At 40.8% G+C, this 27,105-nt stretch overlaps 1 protein-coding gene and 1 pseudogene across 3 annotated transcripts in view; both read right to left on the minus strand.

Annotated features, from left to right (window-relative positions):
* MYO16 (myosin XVI) overlaps window positions 1–27,105 on the minus strand; it is a 626,143-nt gene that overhangs the window by 424,468 nt on the left and 174,570 nt on the right. For both annotated transcript variants that reach the window (XM_023217640.2, XM_023217641.2), the window contains exons 5-6: window positions 11,191–11,299; window positions 3,629–3,753 (exon numbers count right to left, since the gene is read on the minus strand). In XM_023217640.2, coding sequence (XP_023073408.1) covers window positions 3,629–3,753; window positions 11,191–11,299 — 234 coding nt within the window. The remainder of the gene's footprint in view (window positions 1–3,628; window positions 3,754–11,190; window positions 11,300–27,105) is intronic.
* Window positions 18,152–20,818, minus strand: LOC111546312 (annotated as a pseudogene). Its single transcript, XR_002732728.2, has one exon. The product of XR_002732728.2 is annotated as a pentatricopeptide repeat domain-containing protein 3, mitochondrial pseudogene (transcript).

Consider the following 27,105-nt stretch of genomic DNA (forward strand, 5'->3'; position numbering starts at 1 on the left):
CTTCATCTCCATGGCTTGGTCCCAAATTTCTTTCCTTCTGCATATAAGTAGTGACTTCATCCAGTATCAAAGCGTTCAATATCACATATATGGTAATGTTCTCCAAATCCTTTCTTTCATCTAGAGATCTGAATTCCAGACTCCAGCGTCCAACCACAAACCCAACAGCTCCATTAACACGGCTAAGAGGCACTTTAAACTTAGTATCTCCAGAACTGATGTGATCTCTCCTGCTTTAGGTTTGTGTCTTCTTCAGCCTCATCTCATTTGATGCCATCTCCATCACACTGGTAGTTTAAGCTAAAAATGCTTAGAGTCATTCTAAAGCCTTCACTTTATCTCACACAACACATTTATTAGGAGGTCTAATTGCACTACAATTCTACCCCTGTTATCTGAGCCACATCACTGATTGCCTAGATCACTGGAAAAGCCTCCTAAACAAACTCTCGGATTCGCCCCTGTCCTTTTCAGTCAGTTCTTTTAAGTTCTAGGGTACATGTGCACAACGTGCAGGTTTGTTACATATGTATCCATGTGTCATGTTGGTGTGCTGCACCCATCAACTCGTCATTTACAGTAGGTATACCTCCTAATGCTATCCCTACCCCCTACCCCTCCCCATAATAGGACCCGGTGTGTGATGTTCCCCTTCCTGTGTCCAAGTGATCTCACTGTTCAATTCCCAACTATGAGTGAGAACATGTGGTGTTTGGTTTTCTGTTCTTGTGATAGTTTGCTGAGAATGATGGTTTCCAACTGCAGCCATGTTCCTAGAAAGGACACGAACTCATCCTTTTTTATGGCTGCATAGTATTCCATGGTGTATATGTGCCACATTTTCTTAATCCAGTCTGTCACTGATGGACATCTGGGTCGATTCCAAGTCTTTGCTATTGTGAATAGTGCCGCAGTAAACATACGCGTGCATGTGTCTTTATAGCAGCATGTTCAGTCAGTTCTTAACACAACAGCCAGAGTAGGTGATCCTTTTAAAATGGAGCAGGCCCATGCCCCTCCTCTCTTCTGAACTTCCCACTATCTTCCCATCCCATGCAGAGTCATAGCCGTGGTCCTCATATAGGCCCATAAAAGCTTGTGTGATCTGGTCCCAGCACCTCTCCCTCCTTGCTGACACTGCGTCAGCCATACGGGCTCCTGGCTGTTTCTCAAGCACCCCACACTCGCCCCTGACACTGTAGGAGTTTGTGGTTTGCCCTTCTCACTCTCAGCCTGGAACACTCTCCCTTCACAGCCCCACTGTGCTCTCTCTTCTTTGAAGTCATTATTGAAAACACCCTTGTTGGTTAGATCTTTCCTATCTATCCATCCAAAATGGCAACAATATGACCAACATGTTCCTGTGTTGTTTTTTCCCTTGCATTTATTGCTAGGATCCTATATATTTAGCTCATTTATAGTGTCTAGTACCCATTTTCCCAACTGAAATGTGGATCCATGACAAAAGAATTTTGGTCACTATTGTTTTGTTCATAGCATGTGGCCAGTTACATTTCTTCATTAATTCTGAATGCTTTTGCTGTTTGAACGTGTTATTTTTCGAAACACTCTAAATATGCTATGCTTTCTTTCCTTATGACAGAGTTACACTGTTATAGTCTTCTAAAGTTTACAAATTTGTAAATATTGATTTTGGAAGACAAAATTTAGGAAAGCATAATTTAAAACTTTTAGAAGCTGGCCAGGTGCGGTGACTCACACCTGTAATCCCAGCACTTTGGGAGGCTGAGGGGGCAGATCACGTGGTCAGGAGATCGAGACCATCCTGGCCAACACGGTGAAACCCCGTCTCTAACAAAAATACAAAAATGTAGCTGGGCATGGTGGCACACGCCTGTAGTCTCAGCTACTCAGGAGGCTGAGGCAGGAGAATCACTTGGACATGAGAATCACTTGAATCTGGGAGGTGGAGGTTGCAGTGAGCCAAGATCATGCCACTGCACTCCAACCTGGGCGACAGAACAAGACTCCAGAAAAAAAAAAAAAAAAAAAAAGGAAGGAAGGAAGGAAGAAAGGAAGGAAGGAAGGAAGGAAAGAAGGAAGGAAGGAAGGAAGGAAAGAAAGAAAAAATTTTAGAAGCTTTTATAATTATAACATTTTAAAGTTAGAGTTTTCTAAATTTTATTTTCCAGAATCAATACTTATACATTTATAAACTTTAGGAGACTATAACAATGTAACTCTAAGTCATAAGAAAACAACACATTTTTAGAATGTGACCATCTAGAGGTCACAGGCACTTAATCTGCATTTAATTAATGTAAAAATGTATTAGATCTCAAGGAAACTTTTCAGACAGCAAAACTTTTATCTATTTCGTCAAATCACTTTCCTTATCAACTGTCTTCAACCTCACACCATATTTTTTTCATGGGAGAAATGAATCACCGATTTGAAGCATTTCTATGCAATTCACACTTCAGAAATCGGAACTCCCTTCTCCTATTCTAGTTTACTTTCTCTCAAAAATTTTTCCACTGGGTATTACGTTTCTTTCTGTCATCATTAACTGTAACTCACAGTAACCCAGGTAAGTTTTACGGGTCACTAGGGCAAAATGTTCTTATTTTGGTGATTAGACATCAAGTATATACAAATTTATCCAAATTTAGTTGATCTTTTAATAATTTACTGCAACAGTGCTTGAGAGCAATAAAAAGTAATGACAGGAGTTTGCTTAAATTTAGAAATTCACTCACCAAAGTCATTCATAGTTTGTTTTACTGAACACTAAAATAGAAGCATGCTCCTATAAGTTACATTTCAAAACCAACATGGACTAAGTAACGCATATAATTATTTTAAATTTGTAGGAAAAACATACATAGGAGGAAGGCTTGAAGAAAATATACCAACCTAGAGACACTGGTTTCCCTGGGTAGTGGCATAAGTATTTTGCATTTTTTCCTTCCAGCTTTTATTTTAGGATCAGTGGGACACATGTGCATGTTGTTACGTGGGTAAATTGCATGTTGTAGGGGCTTGATGAACAGATGTTTTCATTACGCAGGTAATGAGCACAGTACCCCTTAGGTGGTGTGTTGTCCTCACCCTCCTGCCATGCTCCACCCTGAAGTGGGCCCTAGTGTCTCATTTCCTTCTTTGTATCCATGTGGACTCAGTGTTCAGCTCCCACTTATGAGTGAGAAAATGTGATATTTGGTTTTCTGTTCTTATGTTAATTCTCTTAGGTAATGGCCTTCAGCTGCATCCATGTGGCTATGAAGGACGCGGTTTTGTTCTTTTTACAGCTGAGTAGTATTCCATGGTGTATATGTATGATGTTTTCTGTATCCTTCCACCTTGATGGACACCTAGGTTGATTCCATGTCTTTGCTATTATAAACAGCGTTGGGATGAACATACGCATGCATGTGTCTATGGTAGAATGATTTATATTCTTTGGGTAGACACATAACAATGGAACTGCTGGGTCTGCATTTTCTTCTTTGCCTACTTAGGTGTTTTCCAAAATTTCTACAACTGACATGTATTACTTTTATGATCACAACAATTATTTAAAGGTTAATTGTAATGACTTCTATGTTTTATAAATCAACTTAAATTCTCTCTTTAAACAGTTTCTGAATCAAATATATGAACTTACCAGGGTTACTCCTTCATCATTTTTCTCATTGACATTTCCTCCAGATGACAAGAAGTGTCTGACATCTGTTAACATGCTCATGGGTCTCTGAAGCTTCATCTGGCGCAGTGAGGTCAAATCCACTCCTGTGGGGAGAAAGAGCCTTTCAACCAGAATGGAGAGATACTTCTCAGTTCCTGGGGGCCTAAGCCTAGCTTTATCATCTATTCTTTCAACATGTTCTTCTTTGAAGCTCCTCTTCTACTTTGGACGCTCATTCAAAGAACTGATTGTTTATCTTTGCACATATTGTATTTCCAACTATAGTCTTTAAAAAATATAAAATTATCTCTTGTTATGTTCTAAAGTATGATAATGATGCCTAATAATGGCAGGTTTTCAATTAATATCTGTTTTAATATAAATCATCAACATACATTACTCAAAGCATTTTAAAGTACTTAAATGGAAACAACAAAGATACAGTTTTTGATCTCTATGATTTTTCTGGCCAAAATAATTGCTTCTAAAAGCAATCTAATATCCTGGAATAGAAGAAAAGACTTTAGGCTGGGCACGGTGGGTCACACCTGATCCCAGCACTTTAGGAGGCCAAGGTGGGCAGATCACCTGAGGTTAGGAATTGAAGACCAGCCTGGACAACATAGTGAAATCCCATCTCTACTAAAAGTACAACAACTAGCTGGGTGTGGTGGCAAACACCTATAATCCCAGCTACCCGAGAGGCTGAGGCAGAAGAATCACTTGAACCCAGGAGGTGGAGGTTGCAGTGAGCCAAGATTGCACCACTGCACTCCAGCCTGGGCACCAACAGTAAAACTCCATCTCAAAAAAAAAAATAAAAAGACATTAGTATAAAAACTGGAAAACTATGAATAAAGCCTTTAGCTTAGCACAGTTAATATTGTCCCAATGTTAACTTTTTAGTTTTGATAAATGTGTCATGGCTATGTAAGTGTTTATATTAGGGGAAGCCCTGTGAAGGGCATTTGGGAGCTCTGTGCTGTCTTCAGACTTTCTTGTAATCTAAAATGGCATTAAAATAAGTTTTTAAAAAGATGCATCCATTGAACATTTAATGACTACTAATGTTAATAAAGATAATTAACGTTGAGTGTAGAATCCACAGTCTGACTTCACCCAGGCGGGGAAGTGGTGCACAGAAGGCTCAGGTCTGCTGAACTCCTGCCTGGACCTCTATTCAGCATATATTTTAACCTGAAATTTCATGATGTATCATCTCTATGGTAGCTGTGTCTCTTCACTGATGTGTCTCCTATTCCTAGCATTGGTTCCTGAACAAAAGACGTGTCTGCGAAGGAGAACTAATTCATCTTCTTCCAAGGGAAAAATGATAATGATGGTGATACCCCCCTCATAGCAAATGTTTGCTATGAACCAGCCACTCTTCTGAGCACTTTGTCTCTTATCTGATTGCATCCTGGCAGCAAACATCAAGAGAAAGCCTAGCACAGTGGACCCAAGAATAAACCTCGGATTGATGCTCCTGAACGTGCCTATCTGTAGTTTCCTTCCTCAGGTTGACTCTGCGAAAGTTATTTAACCCATGTGGACTTTAGTGTGCTTCGTCCCTCAGATAATAGTTCATTCCTTTAAGATGTAGCTCTCTAGCAGAAACCACATCAAGCGTGTTGCATGTCTGGTATCATTTTTCCCCTTGGGGCACTTCAACTCTGCCTCATGCCACAGCTCCTTCTCCGAACCTGGATGGGCAACAGAGAAGAGGCGCTCTGCACTCAACCTGCTTGGGTGTTAGTGCTGTGTGTATCAATGACTGCTTGTGCCAACGTGGGCAAGTAACTTATCCTCTGCCTCTGTTTCTTCAACTGCAAAATGGTGTCGGTAGTATTTGATTAGTCCGTTGCTTGAGAATGAGTTAAAACACATAAAACTTATAACACGTATTTAGCTTTCAGAAAGCACTAAATAAAAGTGATCTGTGATTATTAGTTTTCTGACATGTGTTTTTCATACCTCTCATTTAGGTGTGTCATATATTATCATTTTGCCATTTAGGAGGCATGGGGTAACAAAACAAAATAAAGCAAAATGCAGTATTTGAATAATGCATCTCGTTTCAAATATTCTGTTCAAAGCTAGTCCATTTTAGTAGAAACAAGAAATAGAAACACCCGTGACCACTCTTCAGCTTCTGAATCATGGACATGCCATTTTAGAACTAACATTTCCCTTATAGAGTCATTTGAGGTCTGTTATGAACCAGCTAAAACTGTCACTTATTCTGACTTTCAGGATTATGAAATTTCATGTGTGATTTTATTTTGGCAAATATCATTTCTCAGATGTCAGCCTTCAATTTTGCATGCTAAAGTAGCAGAAGAATCTGATAGTCACTCTAAAGTTACTTTGTTAACTTTTAGGTTGTTACAATGTCTACTAAAGTTGTATGTATCTTTTATATAATTATGTATTTAAAATGGAGTGATAAAAACACAAGATTCAAGACAAGTAACAAATTAAAACAGAGATAAGACATCACTCACTGCAGACTCATTATATTAAGAGAAAAAAATCTATTTCTGGTCCTTGTTGTGAAGATTATCACAGGGGAATATTATTACATTGTATCCTAATACTTGAAAACTTAATTTTGAATCATATATGATGCCAATTAAAATGTGAATTTTAGATTTCTTTTTTTTATATATATTCAGGAAAGTAGTCCAAATCACTTTTGGTTAATACAACACAACAGAAACTCCCTCTCTTGGTTGTCAAATTTCTTTAATGCTCCTGGATAAAACCAACCAAGATGGATAGAGCCCATAAATCTATTTTGTAATGGATAATGGGTCCATTCTCATTTTCTGTACAAAATGTAGATCTTCATATTGTTTTTGGAAAATAAATTAATGGAAGGTCTGTTTAGATTTATTATTTTGAAAGAAATTTAGTAATTTATTTTAATATAAGAATTAAGAAACAAATAATTTACCTGAAATCCACACGTTATTACTTGTGATATTACTGCTACCTGGTTTAATCTGATAATATCACTGGATTCTTGTGCAAAACTGAAATTACATCAACACCCCAAGTCAATCTGAACTCTAACTTAACTTTCCTTAACCGTCCCTCTTAAGGTAATATTGTTTTTGTAAGAATTCAACTTTTCCTTTTCTCTGTTGATATTAGGGCTACTCTTTGCTGCTATTATGACGGTTTTATGACCATGCTGAACTGCACAGCTGTGGGCTCTCCCGAGTTGTGGGAGGATCTGCACCGCCTCTCTTCTGTGGCTTTTCCAACCTTCTTACCTTCACTTATGCTACTCCCTATGCCTGGGTCAGACCACGCTGCTTGGTTTCCCTGCGGTAACCCAGTCCCTCACCTTCAGCTTAGTGTAGGTGACACCTCTGTGATGCCTTCTGTACTGCTTGTAAGGAAAATCATACCCTTCCTCCTTGGTGTTTTTATAAGATCTGCATATGCCTTATTTTTATTCATTATCATATGCCATTGTGTCATCATTCGGTCATACATAAAACATCATTTTTGCCCTCAAAAAGGAAAGAAAGCTAAACAGGCATTTGCAATTCACTATAATATGCCCTATCTCATGATTTTAGCATGGGATCCTCTAAGCTCATAGAACTGCCGCTAACCCAAATTTTTATCTTCATAGTAAGCGTTCTTAGAGACGCACGGAAGTAAAAGAGTTGAGCGACAAATAAAGTAGTTCCAGCAAAGAGAAATAAACAGGAAGGGTGCTGCTACCCTCCATCCATTCCCTTCTCCCAGCCCTAACAGCAGGCATGACTTATGACCATCTTACATAGTCATGCGGACCGTAACACCAAAATCAAAATGTATGATTTTGAAGAGGCTGGTGCAGGGAGAGCATTTCAAATAAACTGCCTTAAACAGAAGAAAAACACATGATATTCGTGAACTGATTCGCCCAGGAGTCCTCCGAAAAAGATTTGTGATCTGGGTGGACATATTAGAAAGATACCAAATAAGTAGAATCTGTAAGAATTGGCGACAATCAGACATGATGATATGGAAGAGAAGTGATGTTCCTGGTGATAATGGCAAAATATGAAATACAGACAGTGAAAGGACAACAATACATTCCATAGAGACATGTTATTTCAAACTATCTGACACTCAAGTCAAGATACTTAATAAAACTGCATATACAGGAATGAAGGTCTTGAAAGATAATTAAGCTATAGGGATATTCTTGAGAACCAGCAAGTGGTAACAACACACGCAAAAGGCTGAGATAACCCAGCAACAGTGTTGCGGGAGATGGAAGATTGTCAAAGACAAAGCCCCAGGAGGGACCAACATTTAGCAATCTGGACAGACACGGGAAACACTCGAAGGAAACCTAAGGAGAAGTTCCAAGAGAGGAAGGAAAACCGTGGGACGATGGCAGGAGAGAGAACGTTCCTAAGAGAGTGTCACCAAGGTCATCGAATGTCAAAGAGAGAGAAGGTAATACAAAAGGAAAGAAAGCTATCACTGGATAGAAAACTAAGGAAGGTGATAACGACTGTTCCAAGGGCATTTCTAATGGGTTTGCAGGTTTAGAAACGGAACTTCCGTGGGCTGAACCACAGGAAACTAGGAACTCAGGAAAATAAACGTGAGCTATGATTGTTAGAAGAATGGGTTTGAAAGAAGAAAAGACAGTGAATGGTGATGTATGCAGAACAAACGAAAGTTTTGGTGTCTTTCAGGGACGAGAATATTTCTCTGTGTGTGTGTGTATAACGTACACATTATGCTGATCTTTTCTCCTGGGCACTCCTCGGGCTCTCCCATCAGTGCTTTCTTTCCATGCTGGCTCACTTTCTAATCGACTGCCTTCCTTGCATGCCAGCTGGTTCTCCTTGCACTGGAGATCTAATATTCATCAAATGCTCAATCAGCTCTCCGTGGTTGTCTCATTTTACAGCCTGGCAGGCTCAGGCGGTGAGCCGAGGTTAATTGCCGTCCCCGAGTTTACAGTGTAAGTCGGTGGTGACAGCACAATTAGGACTTGTGACCAGCGATTTTCCATGTAATCAAGTTGTTCAAGATGTTGCCGGCCTCCTCTGCCACGTGCATCCTGATGTGACAGGTGATAAGTACTCGGATGCGCAACTGCACAACGCAAAATGAAAATTCTAGGATTGCAACCACCTGGTTATAAAAAGGCAATGCTGAAATACCCAGAGCCAAATAATAATAAAAATCTCATCTTGAAATAGCAAGGATTTCTAAAGACGTCAGCCCATGTTGTCACAGTAGATAACTGTAAAAGTGCACCAAGCAGAGGGCCAGAGAATAAATCAAATTAGACAGTATTTACCGGGAATGGCGGCAGATGATGGAGATAGTGGGAGGAAGACCAACATAAGCAGAAGCAGATTGTGAATGAGCTGAGGGAAGGGCAGATGGATGTGAAGGCACGGGCCAGAGTGACTGCAGTGACAAATGGCAAACAGAATTAAAAATTTAAGAGATATTAAATTGAATTTGTTCCAGCAAACATGTATTTAACAAGCTGACCGTGACAGCCATAGTAGTGACAGATTTTCTACTAACCATTTAAGAGTTAGTACTTTCCTCTTGTTTTGTTCTTTTTTGTTTTGTTTTGTTTTTGCATACTCCTTTAAAAAATCAGCCTCTCAAAGGAACACACTTATTTTTATTCTTTACAAAGGATATAAAATACTGATCTTGCAATATTAAAATTTCCTATCAAACAAAATGCTATAACGAGTTGGAGAGGTTTATAAGCAATGTGAATGCATTTGCAAATAAATGTCATTTTATTTTCTAAAAGAAACATTTATTACCGTAGCATTTTAAAATTCAGAAAGACAGAAAAATCAGGAAATAATAATATAGAAATGGCACAGCGAAACAAAACATGGTCAAGTACTTTTTGAAAATTTGGCATCACGGGTTTTGTTTTTTTAAGCCATTTTATTGCGGTATGACCAACATACAAAAACTGTACATATTTACTGTATACAACTTGATGTTTGTAGATAAGTATACATCCTGGAAAACATCCCCATATTATATGCCATAAATACATCCATCACCTCCAAATTTCCTCCCACACTCTTTATTTACTGTTATTTTTACTATTATTTGGTGATAAGAACACTTAGTATACGAACTATGATCTCATATATGTTTGCAAATTTGCATATGTTTGCAAACTTCAAAGTATGCAATACAGTATTATTAACTATAGGCACCATTGTGCCAAGTTTTTCATGTAAACTCAGAATTGCATGCTACATGTGCAGTCTGGCAAAGACCCAAATAATTAACTTCCCAACAATGAAGTCTGCATAACTTCAAGCTTCATTCCCTTTAGAAGTAAGGGAATCTGCCTCCCACAGGGCATAGCTAACAAGACTTGGAGAAAGTGAGTGAGCATTCCCACAGGTGACAGTGCCCAGGCACGACTGAGCTGCAGAGTGGTCAACTGAATGCACTGCCAGCCCCACCCAGCCTGCTTCTTCCTGGGACTCCCACCTGGTGACCTTCAGCAGCATGGCCATGCTCACATCATCCCCTGTCATGGTAACCACATCCACCTTGCTGTCACAACTAATGAGACTATTTTATCTGAGAACTCATTGCTGCTAAGTACTAACATTATTCTAAGCCATCCTCAGAATAAACCTTTTTCATAAAAGAAATCTGGAGGAGGCAGAGAGCACAAGGGAACAATGAGGCAGATGTGAGGTTTTCTTAGAGGCAAAAAGAGTATCGGCATAAGCTCCGCGTGGCTCTTAAAAACTGTAAACTTTTCTCTGGCCAAGGGTCATTTTGAAGGGATTGGAATTTCTTTATTGTTGTTTATACTTAAACAGCAGGGGAAAAAAGGAGGGGCACAATTCTTTAGTTTAATACTATATTAGGCTCAGGGATTCTCATACCTCCCACTTTCCCAAGGCTGCACTTACTGATGAAATTATAGGCTGGACCTGTGTAATTAAACATCCTTTGTCAGTGAATGCATTTAGGGGCTCAACCTCATCTCTTCAGGCTAGTATCATGACCACAGGGCTTTCTTCTGATGACCTTTGTGTTCTAAGTGTTGCAAAAGGTCGATTTGCAGACCATTGTTCTTGACTTAAGCCCTCGCTTCCTTGCCTCTAATTCCAGCTAGGACTACCTGCTTCTAAGAGAATACACTTCAGATGACCTTGTTCTCATTAGCTCAAAATTCAATTGTGTTGGTTGACTTCCCTTCCCCTCCCAGGGGAGAATAGCTTATAATTACAAACCCAGTCCCACTAATTATGGACTTCAGATGCCTGTTAAAATGTCCCTTCATTGTTGGCCTCTAGATTTCTGCCGGCTTGCAAAAATACCAGCATTGACTAAACCACAATGTAGTGCAGTGAGAGCAATGGAAAGTTGAAGGGAAAAAAATACCATCTTCTACACCACATGGGGAAACTACGTCCACCAGAAATCATGTAAGCAAACCTGTGAAAATGAATACACACTTACAATTCTCCCAATCTATTTTTTTCTATGGTTTTAAAAGTTTTGCCTACCATTTTCATCCAGATAGGTCAACAGGATAGAGCTGGATTCTGTCCCTTCTACAGCATAATCTAATGGGATATTTCCATTCACATCCTGGAGAAGGACATTGGCTCCAGCCTAGACAAAAAGAAAAAAAAAAAAAAATCATATATGCTGTTCAAATTAAAAGCAGATTAGGAGTTGCATTTCAATCTTAGTTGGGAAACAGATGCAGAAATAGTCTATGGTAGATATGACCCTGAAGAATCACGTCGGAAGCTCGAATTATTTTTTAAGACAAATATATTAAGTGAGTTGTGGAGACTCTAACATTCTGAATACCTTCCACTGAACCTTGCAAAACCTTGGCCCCAGCTGCGTCTCCCCATCCCTTTGCTAAACCCAGCATCTCTAGTGAGTGGCTACAAACCCATGCCTCTGCGCTGGCTGCTCTATATCCTGTCTTGTTTGTAATATAATAGAGGTGTCTGATGCCTTCAAAGATTCTAAAAGAACTCTTCAAGGAACAAGCTGAACTTTGACCAACGTTCCCCAATCTGTCCTATCAAATCTTTAACCTCCTTTTTCTCCATAGAAACTCATCTGGGAACTCTTCTCACACTATGACGTTTTAATCAAGGCCTGTGTTAGTGACTATGGTTGATTTTTTCTCTTTCTAGCAACTGTTTTCTAACAAAAGGCATGATCTGTAAATCTCGATGGGTTGACTGTATTAAATATGGTTCTTCCATGTGTTAGCCTCCAAGGTCCCTTCATCAGCACAGCACCTCTGAGCACTCCTGTTTCACCCCTGGTCCATCTCAGCTTCAATACAACGGTAGATTTGCTTGCGCTCTTCAGAAATCAGTCATATGAATTGTCTCCATTGCTCCACATTCCCTAATGAGTTCCATAAAATTTATTAGGCATGGCTAACATAATTTCTTTTAGGGCATGGCGTGAATATATGCCCACTGTCCAAGATTTCCCACACACCTCCCAGTAACATGTTATTAAACTCAGGCCAGACAAAGGACAGATTTTCCCTGTTCCTTTCACAAAATAGCATTCTGTGTTGCAATACTAGCATAGGTCTTATTATATCTCCGTTTATAACTTTACATAAAATATGATTCGCGTTTAAAATTTTATGTGTTAATATTTACAGTTTTTTCTATTATTCTTTATTTGCAGAGAGATTTTCTATACTTTAGAAAGTTTGCACAGATTTCCAAAGAACGACTTTAAGTACATTATTTTTAAAAACCCAAAACAAACAAAAAAGTAGCTTAAAGTAGTAAAATATTCCATACCTTAACATTTTCCCACAAGATAAGTTGAGTTTCTTACCTCACCATATTGAGTGTACTAGGTCATATTTTCCATAACCATGTAAAGACATTACTTTATCTGAACAGAGCAAGTCATATATTTCAGATGTTTTCCTTATCTAAGGACCTTTATAATTTTAAGGTCCTCAAGATTCAAATTATCTTGTTAGTGCATTTAGTTATTTTAATTATTCGGAGTTTGAAAAAAAAAAACAAAAAAACCCTTACTTCAGGCATATTCTTCAGTAGACTTTGCTAATGATTGTTTTCCTTCAGTCTCCAAGCTACAGGAGTAAGATTTTGCGTTCCTGTAGGGAACATGGCTGTGCTTTGGTCAAGGACAGGCAGGCCGAGGCAAACATCCAGAGTGACTCACTGAGTTTAGCGCACAGTACAGGCATATAATTCTGCTTGTTATCACAGCCATGGAGCCACAGTGTGGGAAGGCCATGCCTTGGCTCTACATCACTACTGTCTGTAGAACATATAATTGCTCTGCTGACACTGTACAGGCACTGTATTGGTTCGTTTTCACACTGCTGATAGAGACATACCCAAAACAGGGAACAAAAGGAGGTTTAATTGGACTCACAGTTTCACACACCTGGGGAGGCCTCAGAATCATGGCAGGAGGCGAAAGGCACTTCTTACAAGGCATCAGTAAAATGAGTAGGAAGCAAAAGCGGACACCCCAGATAAACCCATCAGATCTCATGAGACTTATTCAGTATCATGAGAACAGCATGGGAAAGACCGGCCCCCATGATTCAATGACCTCTCCCTGGGTCTGTCCCACAACACATGGGAATTCTGGGAGATACAATTCAAGTTGCAATTTGGGTGAGGACACAGCCAAACCATATCATTCTGCCCCTGGCCCCTACAAATCTCATGTCCTCACATTTCAAAACCAGTCATGCCTTCTCAACAGTCCCCCAAAGTCTTCTCTCATTTCAGCATTACCCCAAAAGTTCACAGTCTAAAGTTTCATTTGAGGCAAGGCAAGTCCCTTCGGCCTGTGAGCCTGAAAAATCAAAAGCAAGCTAGTTACTTCCTAGATACAGTGCTGGTACAGGCATTGTGTAAATATAACCATTCCAAATGGGAGAAATTGGCCAAAACAAAGGGGTTACCAGGCCCAAGAAAGTCTGAACTCTAGCGGAGCAGTCAAATTTTAAAGCTCCAAAATGATCTCCTTTGACTCCAAGTCTCATATTCAGGTCATGCTGATGCAAAAGGTGAGTTCCCATGGTCTTGGGCAGCTCCACCCCTGTGGCTTTGCAGGGTTCAGCCTCCCTCCTGGCTGCTTTCACGAGTTGAGTGTCTGTGTCTTTTCTAGGCTCGTGGTGCAAGCTGCCAGTGGACCTGCCATTCTGGGGTCTGGAAGATGATGGCCCTCTTCTCATAGCTCCACTAGGCAGTGACCCAGTAGAGACTCTGTGTGGGGGCTCCAGCCCCACTTTTCCCTTTCACACTGTGGCAGAGGTTCTCCAGGAGGGCCTTGCCCCTGCAGCAAACTTTTGCTTGGGCATCCAGGTGTTTCCATACATCTTCTGATTTGTAGGTAGAGGTTCCTAAACCTCAATTCTTGACTTCTAGGTACCTGTAGGCTCAATACTACATGGAAGCTGCCAAGGCTTGGGGCATCCACCCTCTGAAGCCATGGCCCAAGCTCTACATTGGCCCCTTTCAGCCATGGGTGGAGCAGCTTGGACAGATGGCATCAAATACCCAGGCTGCAAACAGCATGAGGACCCTAGGCCTGGCCCATGAAACCACTTTCTCATCCCGGGCCTCTGGGCCTGTGATGGGAGGGACTGCTGTGAAGGTCTCTGATATGGTCTGGAGAAAATTTCCCCATCATCTTAGGGATTAACATTAAGCTCCTTGCCACTTATGCACATTTCTGCAGCCAGCTTGAATTTCTCCTCAAAAAATGGGTTTTTCTTTTCTACCACATTATCAGGTTGCGAATTTTCTGAACTTTTATGCTCTGTTTCCCTTTTAAAATGGAACGCTTTTAACAACACCCAAGTCACTTCTTGAATGCTTTGAAGCTTAGACATTTCTTCCGCCAGATACCCTAAATCATCTCTCTCAAGTTCAAAGTTCCACAAATCTCCAGGGCAGGGGCACATTGCCACCAGTCTCTTTGCTAAAAATAACAAGAGTCACTTTTGCTCCAGTTCCCAATAAATTCCTCATCTCCATCTGAGACCACCTCAGGCTGGACCTTATTGTTCATATCACTATCAGCATTTTTGTCAAAGCCAATCAACAAGTCTCTAGGAAGTTCCAAACTTCCCCACATTTTCTTGTCTTCTTCTGAGCCCTCCAAATTGCCCAACCTCTGCCTGTTACCCAGTTCCAAAGTTGCTTCCACGTTTTTGGTGTCTTTTCAGCAACGCCCCACTTCTATTGGTACGAATTTACTGTATCAGTTCATTTTTATGTTGCTGATAAAGACATACTTGAAACTGGGACCAAAAGGAGGTTTAATTGGACTTACAGTTTCACATGGCTGGTGAGGCCTCAGAATCATGGCAGGAGGTAAAAGGCACTTCTTACATGGCAGTGGCAAGACAAAATGAGGAAGAAGCAAAAACAGAAATCCCTGATAAACCCACCAGATCTCGTGAGATTTCTTCACTATCATGAGATAAGCACAGAAAAGACTGGCCCCCCCGGATATAATTACCTCCCCCTGGATGCCACCACTCCCGGACAACAAGCAGTAATTCTGTGAGATACAATTCAAATTGAGATTTGGGCGGGGACACAGCCAAACCATATCTGGCATGCTTGTTCCCAGAGAAAGACAGAAAGAGAGCCAGAGCTGTCTGTCTTTGTGGACGAACACGGGAGCCAGGACAAAGCTTGGCTCGTTCATTCCCAGAGAAAGAGTTAAGCTACTGACCCTGAAGGCAAGGGAGAGCCGGCCATGCAGCTGTGCGTGGGAGTGACTGGACCAAGCAGCTGAGACAGAGCAAACTGTAAGAGAGCTGCTGAATAAAGCCATATTTCACCTACCTGTGCCCCCCCTCCTCCTGAGTGTTCTTTCAGCTATCTGCCATTCATCCACCCACTCCCCTCAGACCTCAGTATGGGCCGGAACCCAGACTTAAACCAGACAGTTCCTATTCAAATATCAATTGCTAAAGAATCAATTGCCAACAGACAGAACTGCAGGGATGTTATTACTGTTTTCAATATTAATTGTAAAACCTACTGCACTCCACTCATCAGTGATAGAGAATCCTTCCCAATTCATAAATGTTCCCAGTGAAATCCTATATATGTGAAACACCTGGGCACAGGAGCTAGTGAATACAATTAGGAGTCATGTATTCTTAATCACAACAAAACAAATAGAAAAGTAACTTGGCATTGAAAGAGATGGTACACTTAGAAAGAATATTGTCTGTACTTAAAGAAGTCATCAGGCTCTTTCGGAGAAATTCTGCATCTGAAGCGTGGGGCTGAATAATTTAGTTGGGGTCATTTACTGAAATTTCAACTCATGAGTCACTTACTCTTCTGTGCTGCTAAGTTACCTGGTATTATTCCCAATATAGAAGCCGGCCTTTCTGCGGGTTGCTCACCTTCCTGCTCATAGATAATGTTTTCACCTCCTTTCTGTTCCCGACACCTATTTTAGTGCCTGGTGCATGTGAGGTGCTAGAAAAGATCTATTGAAACAAATTCAAAAATAGAGAGTTGAAAACTAATCATTAAAAATTGAGGCAAAGAATTATAATTTGTATGGCAATTCTTGTTAACTCAATTTTCTGACCTTTATTTTCAAGGGTTTATATAGTTACAAAATCACTCTACTCATACTTAGCTTACCCACGTTCAATCATTCCAGATAGATATTTGTGACAGACTCCTTCTTTCCTCTCTTTTTCTTCTTCCCTTTTTTCCCTTTCTTTGTTTAATGGAAGAGATGCAAAAAACCTAAGGAATGAGTTGGTCACTGGACAGTTTTGTTTTTTTTAAAGTCAGATGTCAGTAATTTTATGACTAATATACCTGAGAGCTCATGTTCTTCAATCTTCCATAATTACTAACTTTCCAAACATTTCAAAAGAATGCCTTGCTTTCATTCTTTAAACTACACAAATTAATTTTAATGCATCTTCATTTATCTTCTAAGTTTTAAGTCCAGGGAATTGTTTCTCCTACTGCCTTTGTGATGGCACAAACTTTGGCTAAACAAAAAATGAAAAATACTGTTGCTACTGTTTATTTGAGCCGCCATACGTGACACTTAAACAAAAGGGGCGCTTTGCTCTTCTTACCTCACCATGGTAATCTGTGGTCAATGAAGCATTTCTGCAATTTATGGCTAGGTGCTTTGCCTGTGTCAGAAGGTCTGAAACTTTGAAAACGAAATGAATGATTTCAGGCTCCATGTTGTGCTAGTCATCAATTAAGGATCAACTCCAGGTCGACCCATTTTTTGCTCTGCCTTATTGATCCTGGGGCTGGGCCTTTGGAGGGTCCTCCTTTACTAGCCGGAACGGTGTTGGGTCTGTCAGTAGAGGGCGCTGGAAGGACACAGCAGGAGGAAGGGGCTTCTTGTGGTTCTTACCAGAGAGCCCCAGGTCTCCTTGTCCCCGGCATGTGGGAGACCCAGGCGCGCATGTCCCTGGGCGAGTTCTTCTAGCAGCCCAACGGCAAGTTTCTCTTGTATCCTAGCAAATGGCCCACCCAGCGGAAGCATCTTAGCATATTTTGCTGGTACCTGTTCCCTGCTTGCAGGCTGGGCCTGAGCCACCTCCCTGAAGCTTCTGGCCACCCTGTGGTGACAGCCGCACCCTCTCCAATGAGGTCTCTCAGCCTTGGAGGAGGGGGCACTTCCAAGAAGGCTCCTCCCCCAAGTTGTCTCCTTCAGCCCCAGAAGGAGTATCTGCTCCCTGAATCTGCTATTCCTGCATTCTTCAGTTATCTTGATCACATTAAGTAGTTTTGTTTGCTTTTTCACTAGTTAGTAGTTATTTATAGTCTATCTTGCTTTTTCAGATGATTGGTGGTAATTCTGGATCCTGGCTGGATGCTCACAAGACACCTTTGAAGAATGGGGTGGTCCCAGGCCCTCAATGATAGGATTTGGTGAGGGGTGTAGTTAGCTTAATGTGAGTATACTGCTGAGGCACATGCCAGTAGGAAACAGGATCTTAGGAAAACCCAGCTTGGATTACTAAAATAATAAGGTAATCAAGTTGTCACCTGTGGTTGACTGTCCTGAAGGGTAAACTGAAGCAAGCGTCTTGGGATTTATTTCTGCCATAGTGGCCAAGACTCTGGCACTTGGCCATTATGGCAGAAACAATGATGACAAGGACTGTGGCATGTCATGGAATCCCCCCACGAGTGCAGTGGAAGTCTTATAAACAAACAACAAATAAACCAAGGCCAAGTCCTTTAACCATAAGCTCAAGTCATTATAGGAAGAAGTTTTCACATTGAGAGTTCATATTGCTGACTGACTGTTCAATACAAAATTTAACGTAATTGTGTAGGTGGCTGAAGTACAATGTCCGGTGAATTCACTGTCTTATCAAATTATTTTCCGAAAATTCTTGTTAATTGCGATGGACTACTGTCCTGAGACCTGAAATGGCAATATCTGGTTAGACTCCAGTGAAACAGAAAATTTTTTTTTTTTACATTAATTACAACATTTATTTACAGTCATTTTACCAGTTGTGCAGCCTAAACTGCCATTATCTTTTTTAGTCATTCCTAAGAGGCTTATTTCTGACATCGAAATATCCTGAAATTGGGAAACTATTGACCCAACCCCAACTGTGACAGAACTGCATGAACACCTTTCTAAGATGAAGGACCAGCCTCACAGCAGCACATCAGGCCAACAAAGGCAGAAGTCCAGCAGCAGGGAGATGCCAATCGCACGAGGACAGCAGCATGAGGTCAGCTCACTGACACTGTACGTGTGCAGGCTTATCCTGATGACAAGAGCCATGGACCTCACCATGTGTCTGAAAACCGCAATGTTGCTACTTAAATGCTAAACCTTTATCAGTGCATTAATAGATGGTTATTAAGTAGCAAATTAGGAGCTTAAATCTACATAAGTCGGCTGTGTACTGACTGTGCCTCACGGTAACAAATTCACCAAATCTTTATCTTGTCTTCTTTGTAACAGTGTTAAATATTAGCATATCTTAGTTCTCAGGTGTGATTCCAGCAGCTATGGTGAGGCCATTGCTGCTCCTGAATCTCCACTTTCATTTGCCTTCACTGGTGTCACTGTCGCTGTCACTGCTGCTGTCAGTATCACTGTCACTGGTCAGTGCAGTTAGGTTACCTAGGGCTTCCTTTTGTTGCTGGTTGATTGCAAAATCAGTCATTACTCTCTGGGTGAGGCCCTCACAACTAGGTAAGCTGAAGGCACTTGCCAGCTCTACTACTTCAATGGCCTGGGAAGGGCTGTTAGATGCTTTTGCATGGTCCATAAACTCATTCAGCAACTCATTTCTAGGAATCTTATTATGCTTCCTGAAAAGTCCCAACATTTTCCAGGCTTCCTGAGTTCTCCCAGCCCTTAAAAAGAGGACAGCTATACAGTTGAGAGAGATGGCTGGCCAATCCTGAGCAGTCTGTCTGATGGGTTGGCTTTCATATGTAGATTTGATATCAGCAGCACAGTCAGCAAATGCCACCTGACGCTCTGGTGGGTGTTTGTCCCTTGCCATGAGCGTCAGGATCTCTTCTCTCAGGTCGTTGCGGAAAGTGAAACCATATTCTTTACTATCTTTCCAAATTTGAGGAATCATTTCTAGCCGATTGGCCACATCCAGTGCTTGGAGAAGATGTATCAATGTTTGGGGGTGGGGAAAGCAGACTGAAGGTATCAGGTCCTCATACCACTTCAAGGTGACATCAATTTGTTCCATTAGACAAATCAAATCGAAGAACTTGGAATAATAGAAATTACGCTGATGATCAAGTCCAATGAATTTCCGGTTGTCTCCAGTATTTAAAAGGTCATGTATTTGGTAGGCAAGTTCTAGATCTCTGAGAGATGAGCATACACTCATGGCTGACTGAAAAAACTTATCATCATCCGGGTCCTTTGGAGAAAATCTCTTTCCCATTAATTCATTCATTATATCATAAATGATGAAGGATGATCTATTTGAAGGGTTTCCAGGTTGATAAAACAGCTGAATAATATGGTGATATGTTGCAAGCGAGGGTTCTATTCCAATGGCTTTCATTTCACGTAAAATCTGTAAGGCTGGCAATCTTGCAATCACATGAAATCTTCGGAGACATTTCAGAATGGTATTAACAGTCTGCAGATTTGGTTTCACGTTCTGTGCAACCATGTGTCTTAGCAGCTCCAGTATATCACTCCATTTTGCCTCAAATTTCTCATTTATCACGAATACTGTTGCTTCAATCACTGCATTAAATGTGTACACATCAGCATGGAGTCTGTTGTTTAGTAACTCAGTGTACAAGTTCAACGCCTGCTCATAATCTCGGTGCTTCACCATTCCTCGGATCATTGTGCAATAGGAATGTGCATTTTTCTCTGGCATTAAAGAAAAGAGTCTCTCAGCATTGTTTTTTGCTCGCCATGTAACTCCAAACTGATGATCAGCTTTCCTCCTAGATTTCTTGTTATCTTCCTCTTCCAATTCTTCTGACTGCTCTGTTTGTTGAAAATGATAATCAGTTGAGGGCTCCTGGTCACCACAGTAACACAATAAATCCAAGAGACTATTTGTTGTTTCAAGAGACACAGTGGTTCCTGCTTGCAAAAGCTGATCAAACATGTCCACAGAGGTTTTGACTTTTCTGAGCTTGATTCGTTCCTTCAGGGCGGCTTCACTTACGTCTTCGATCTGAGGTTCAAAGTACTCAGGCATTAAACACGGTATATGAGGTTCAGCTATGCCCTTCTGAAAATATTTGGGGTATGAATTAACAATAAACTTGGCTGCATTCTCCCCAGATTTCTTTGCCAGTAAAAATGAATGAGATTCCAAAGAGGATGTTGGTATAAGGTAAGGATCATCTTGAAACGCATAAGGCATAGCTGTGGTATCCCTGTTTACTGTGGATGCAAAGTAGCCTGAAGAACAGCTACTTTATCCCAAGTTTTCTTTTTTGGAATTACTACTTCTTCAATCCCTGTTATATCAGTTCCTTCAACCTTTGAGAGGGTTGCACCACCAGAATAAAATCTGCAGCTGCGTGCCTGTTCACAAAGACCCGCCCGCCGACCTGTCAGCGGCTGGCCAAGCCTGTTGCGGAGGCCCAGCCAGCGAACAGCAGCTACAGCCGCCATCTTTGACTTCTCTGCAGCGCATGTTCTTCTTTTTTTTTTTAGATGAGGTCTCACCCTGTCGTTCAGACTGAAGTGCAGTGGCGTGATCTTGGTTGATTGAAACCTTCACCTCATGGGTTCAAGCGATTCTCCTGCCTCAGCCTCCCAAGTAGCTGGGACTATAGGTGCGTGCCACCACGCCCGGCTAATTTTTGTATTTTTAATAGAGATGGGGTTTCACCACGTTGGCCAGGCTGGTCTCGAACTCCTGACCTCAAGTGATCCGCTCGCCTTGGCCTCCCAAAGTGTTGGGATTACAGGCATGAGCCACTGTGCCCTGCCGTGAAATAATCTTGAGCCCTCAAGTCACCCTGACTCTTCTCACCAGGGGAAGCAGCTTGACCTTCTGTGCCTGAGATGGCCCATTGTTCACTTAAAAACTGTGATGACTTCACCTGGAAAGAGTGCCTTGAAAGAGGATATTCTCTTCTAGTCCCACTGTAACTACCCCATTTTTGCTAGATTCATGCCTAGAGTGAAATCCCAGTATCATTTGGGGAAAGTAAATACTAGGACCCTGGATGAAGCAGCTGACACATCAAGAGAACGGCAAGATTTTACATTTATATGACGTGTATCTCCCTCTGGCAGCCAGAATTTCCACCAATAATTTTAACAAGAGAGATTGGATATGAATAATTAACGAGTGAAAAGGAAATAACTACTGAATGTAATCTGGAGAACTCTGAAGAATATGGGAATAGCAGATGCAGGGAGCAGGTATTATTTCTGCGGTTGAGGGAGACATTCCCTAGGTATGAAGGTATGTATGCAAAAATGTTAACATACCTACATACCTGGGGCACATAGGTAAACATGGATTCTTACAACATTAGACAAACAAGGGCAGAATATTAATTCACTGACATGAGACCACTTAGAAGAGATTCCAGATTTATAGTGTGGCTCTGGCAGTTGAGAGAGGAGGGGGCACTGCAGTAGGAAGGGGCTCCTCTCACTGGCCCAGGATGTTCCTTCTTGTTCTGGCCCACTCTGGGGTACCCAGTGGTGCACACCCTCCAGCCAGGTTTGCTGCCACTTAGCCAATAGCTTCCTAATTGCCAGAACCAGTCTCCGTGAATTTCCCCACCATGCAGAGGCCACAGCCACATCCTCTCTAAAAGGGTCTACATTTCAATCCCTGAGGGGTCTCTTCCAGATTCTCTCCCCGATGTGCAGAACAGCGGTTGCTTCCTATATCTGTTGTTCTGTTAGTTTTCAGCATTATCTTTAACCCCCGCTTTGTAATTAATCTACCTTTATTAGATAATAATTTTTATATTAAATGCATCCTATTCAAACTAACTTCCTCAGTGGACTTTTTGTCTTCTACTGGACACTGGCTAGTACCTGTGTTGTGCCTTTCTATTATAAAGTGAGTATTGCACAGTAATACAGAATTAATGGTTTGAGATTCCATCCCGGTGCCTCTCCTCATGAACTGTATGGCCTAGGGCAAATTCTTAAGGGTTCTATGCCCCAGTTTCCTCGCAGGTAAAAAGCAGGCTATACTAATTATAAGCACCACTTGGAAAGGTTGCATGCAGGAGGCTCGTGGCACTTTACACTCACGGTTCTAGGTACACACAGCCTATCTTAGCTATTGTGTTTAACAAATGTGTTAATCCACATGGCCTTGAGTAGTAAGTCCGTGTCTGTGATGCTTTCAAGGCATACACCCACTGTTCTCCACCAGGGGCAGCAGAGCTGAGCGTTTAAGGACACAAAATCCAGTTCAAATCTCTGCTCAAAACTTATCAGTCATGTGACCTTGGAGAAACTGCTTGCCCTCTCTGTCTTTAATTCTCCCAAAGTTATTGTGAAGATAAAATGGGTTAATGTTGGTAAAGTATAAAAAAATCTTAATAATATAGTACTGGTGGCCGGGCACGGTGGCTCAAGCCTGTAATCCCAGCACTTTGGGAGGCCGAGACAGGCGGATCACGAGGTCAGGAGATCGAGACCATCCTGGCTAACACAGTGAAACCCCGTCTCTACTAAAAATACAGAAAACTAGCCGGGTGCAGTGGCGGGCGCCTGTAGTCCCAGCTACTCGGGAGGCTGAGGCAGGAGAATGGCATAAACCCGGGAGGCGGAGCTTGCAGTGAGCGGAGATCCGGCCACTGCACTCCAGCCCAGGCGACAGAGCGAGACTCCGCCTCAAAAAAAATAAAAATAAAAATAAAATAATAATAATAATATAGTACTGGTGCAAGGATAGCTCTGTATCAGGCTTGGATAATAGGCTATAGTGCAGTCTGCAAAATGGCTAGCACGTCCTATTGAAAATACCCAGTTTTCCTAATACTGAAACTCAGGAGGGCATTGTAGGTGCCTATCTGAAGTAGTTTTATTGGAGTGCTACAGATAAGAATACAGATATGTAGAGACAAACACCCATCGGCATAATACTGCATCGAGGAATAGAGGAAATAATAGAAATGCTTACTATGCCTGTGGCAAAGTGTGTGCCGCCATCCGCCGCTCATTAAGTAGCTGACTATACCAAGGAGGTGTGCACCAAGGTCAAAAGGTCTAGAGCTTGTGGAATGGTGTTAACAGTGGACCTCTGGAAGCTTCTAGACTAGGCCAATGGTGTCTCTCTGTATACACCTCTCTATGTAAACTATGCCTTAGGTTCCCATGCTTTTTCCTAGATGCCCCTGACTTCCCAATTCATGCTATGCGCAGAGTCCTCTGTCTCGCCTCCATGAATAAAAATGGACTCTTCCCATGCCCTGTTGTGAAAAAGGTAAGTGTCCTTAGGAAAGCTGGCCATATTTCCCACAATTGTGTAAAACACTTGCGTTTGGAGATAATGCCTTGACACAAAGGGGATTTGTTGAAGCTGGCAATGTAGATTCCTTGGCAGGCTAGAATAAAATATTTCAGCAAGTGAAGCTTTTGCTGTTTCTCAGGTTCTAACAATTCATGGAAGTTCTATAGGCAAAACCTGCCCCTTTGAGCCTCAGGGATTTCAAACCCACGTTTGCACTGGAAGAAGGCATGACAGAGGAAAGAGCTAAGCTGAGGTGCTTCAAACACTCCAAAGAGCCCTGGAAAACTTGATTAATGTCTCACACTTGCACATGTGCAAACACCATCATTCTTCCCTTTGCGTAAATTAATTTCATGTCAGGATTCCTTACTTTTACTGTACATCAATATTATTGTGTACACCACTAAGAAGACTCACAGCTGATTTTCATCATTAGTCCAGCTAACTCAGAAGCAAATGTGCAATTTTAGTTGGTAATGGATCCCACTGCAACTAAGGAGCTGATGAGTTGCAAAGCAAGACTTCATTAAAATGTCAGAAAACCTTAGAAAATCTAGTTTTCAGCATATCAAAGGTGATATGACCCATGAAGTTAGGAATCAGTCACATTTACAATGTATTAGATTAGCTCTTATTTAAAAAAACAACAACAACAAAAAAACCTCCGTTTTGAACCACTCAGGCATAGCAAATCTATGTATTAAATTGTGTGAAATGAAAACAATCAAATTCAATAATTTCTTTTGACATTGCCCATTTATCATATGAGAATTTAAAAATCTATGTGTTCTGCAATACAATTTTTCTCTTCCAAAATACAAACTTGATATTTTAAAATACCTTTTAAAAATGTTTTTTTACATTTCAAATTTCATTCCTCTGAAGCAAGACTCCAGTATGTAATTTTTCGGCTATGAATTTAAAAAGTGAGAGAAAAATGATCCTGAATCATTGTCCATATTGATTCCTTGAGTAAATGGCTCAATACTTTCTGTACAGAATGAGGAGTCACACTCAACATTCGCATTGGTGTTAATTTCATGTATTGGTGTATGTATTTGACTGTACACATGGTTGTTTTATTTCAGAGGATGAGAAGCAGGGGGAGTTGAGGGTTTTAGAGAAGATTTTCAAATATAAAACAAATATCCAAGCCTAAACTTACTTCATAATACAGGAACAACAGCGTTAGCAATCACTCTACATTTTCTAAATCTTAAGTAATATTTTTAAACAACTGAATGCTGCACTTTATAAGAACATATGGATTAGGAAGTGGGTGTGTGAAAAGGATACTGAAAATGAGAATAACTGAAAAACATATATACCTTCTCACGATGTAAGAGAACATATTGATATTTGGTACCCACTAATAGCCTAAACCCTAAGGGTTTGTGTACATGAGTGTGCACGTACATGTAATATCTTCATAATATATTTTCTTACATCTATTCACTAGATGTCAAATTTTTCATACTGACAGTACTTATTAGCCTTTGTCTTACTGAAATAAGTAATTCCAAATTAAGAAAAAGCTTATGTAGCTCAACAAAAAAATGTTGTATTTGTACAACATAGACTGTAAGGCACGTCTTTCAGTTTGGCTCCAAAAAAAAAAAAAAAAAATCAATCACATCATAATTGATTTTCATCAGATAAATAAAATGAATCAATGTTATACGTGCAAAATCAATAGCAACCCCTCAAATACTTTCTGCAGTTGAAGACTGCATAGTTACTACAGGGAGCCCTGAGCGAATTTCCTGTCTAATTATTGAAACTGGAAGACTGCTTAACTTCCCATTTGTCCTAAACTATGTTTCTGGAGTGTTGGAGATGAAACTCAAATATATCATTCCCCACATGAAACTCAAATATATCATTCCCTACAAATGGAAATTTAATTTACCACATGCCATATGGCATATGAACCAAGAGGTGTATATTTCCCCAAGAATTTATTGGTTTATGTTATATAACAATTTAATCTCAAAGAATACACTTGTCAATCGTTTCATTTATAGTTCTCTAACACATTAATACTCACATTTTATTTTATTGTTATTTATTTTTATTTTTTTGCGATGGAGTCTCGCTCTGTCACCCAGGCTGGAGTGCGGTGGTGCAATCTCGGGTCACTGCAACCTCCCCCTTCCCAGGTGAAAGCGATTCTCCTGCCACAGACTCCCAAGGGCTGAGATTACAGGCACTCACCGCCACACCCAGCTAATTTTTGTATTTTTTAGTAGAGACAGGGTTTTGCTATGTTGGTCAGGCTGGAATAATCACATTTTAAATGAGAATTATCTATCTAATGGCATTTTAGCAAACAAAGGCCACTTTTTTTTCATGCTAACACACTTCGGTAACTTTTAAAAATATAATTTCAAACTGATGGAGAGTTGCAAGAGTAATGCAAAGGACTCCTATGTACGTGTTATGGTTTGAACTGCATTTCCCCAAAAAAATTATATTTAAGCCTTACCCCCAAGTACCTGTGAATGTGGCTTCATTTGGAAATAGGGTCACTGCAGATGTAATTAGTTAAGATGAGTCACACTGGAGTAGGATGGGCCTTAATCCAATCTGACTAGTATCCTTGTAAGAAGAGAGACATTTGAAAATGGACACACACACAAAGGGAAGGCAGCCACATGAGGATGGAGGAGAGACTGGGCTGATGCTGTCACAAGCTGAGGAACACCTGGGGCTACCAGGATCTTGAAGATGCAAGAGAGGGGGCCCCCCTAGAGATTTCAGAGGAATCACAGTGCTGACACCTTGATTTCAGACTTCTAGCCTCCAAAACTGTAAGAGAATACACTTCTATTGTTTGAAGCCACCTAGTTTGTGGTATTCTATTATGGCAACCTTAAGAAACTACCACAATACCCTTTATCTAATACAATGGACTACATGTTTACATATATGGAGATACTGCCCCAAATTTATATGCTAACATTTTAACTTCCAGGATTATGATGTCAGAAGGTGGAGCCTTTGGAAGATGGTCAAGTCATGAGGGTGAAGCTCTCAGGATTGGGATTGGTGCCTTTATAAAAGAAACCTTCGAGGGCTCTCTTGCCCTTTCTACCATGTAAGGATATAGTATGAAGACAGCCAACTATGAAGGCCAGGAAGTGGGCTCTCACCAAACATCAAATCTGGCACCTTGATCTTAGATTTCCCAGCCTTCAGAACTGTGAGAAATAAAGTTCTGTTTTATAAGCCACCCGGTTTATAGTGTTTTATTATAACAGCCCAAATAGACGAAGACATCCAAACTCACCCATCATTTATATTTTCCCCCATTTTTGTTCATGCTCTCTCTCCTCCTTCCTTTTCTTTTTTATCTGCCCCCCCCGCCACACGCACAATTTTTGAACCACTTGAAAGTGGGTTGCAGGCATCGTGCTTCTTTATCCCTAAATATTTTAGTATGTATTTTATAAGAACAAGGATATTCTCT

Source organism: Piliocolobus tephrosceles, chromosome X (assembly GCF_002776525.5).
Source record: "Piliocolobus tephrosceles isolate RC106 chromosome X, ASM277652v3, whole genome shotgun sequence".
Lineage (NCBI taxonomy): Eukaryota > Metazoa > Chordata > Mammalia > Primates > Cercopithecidae > Piliocolobus > Piliocolobus tephrosceles.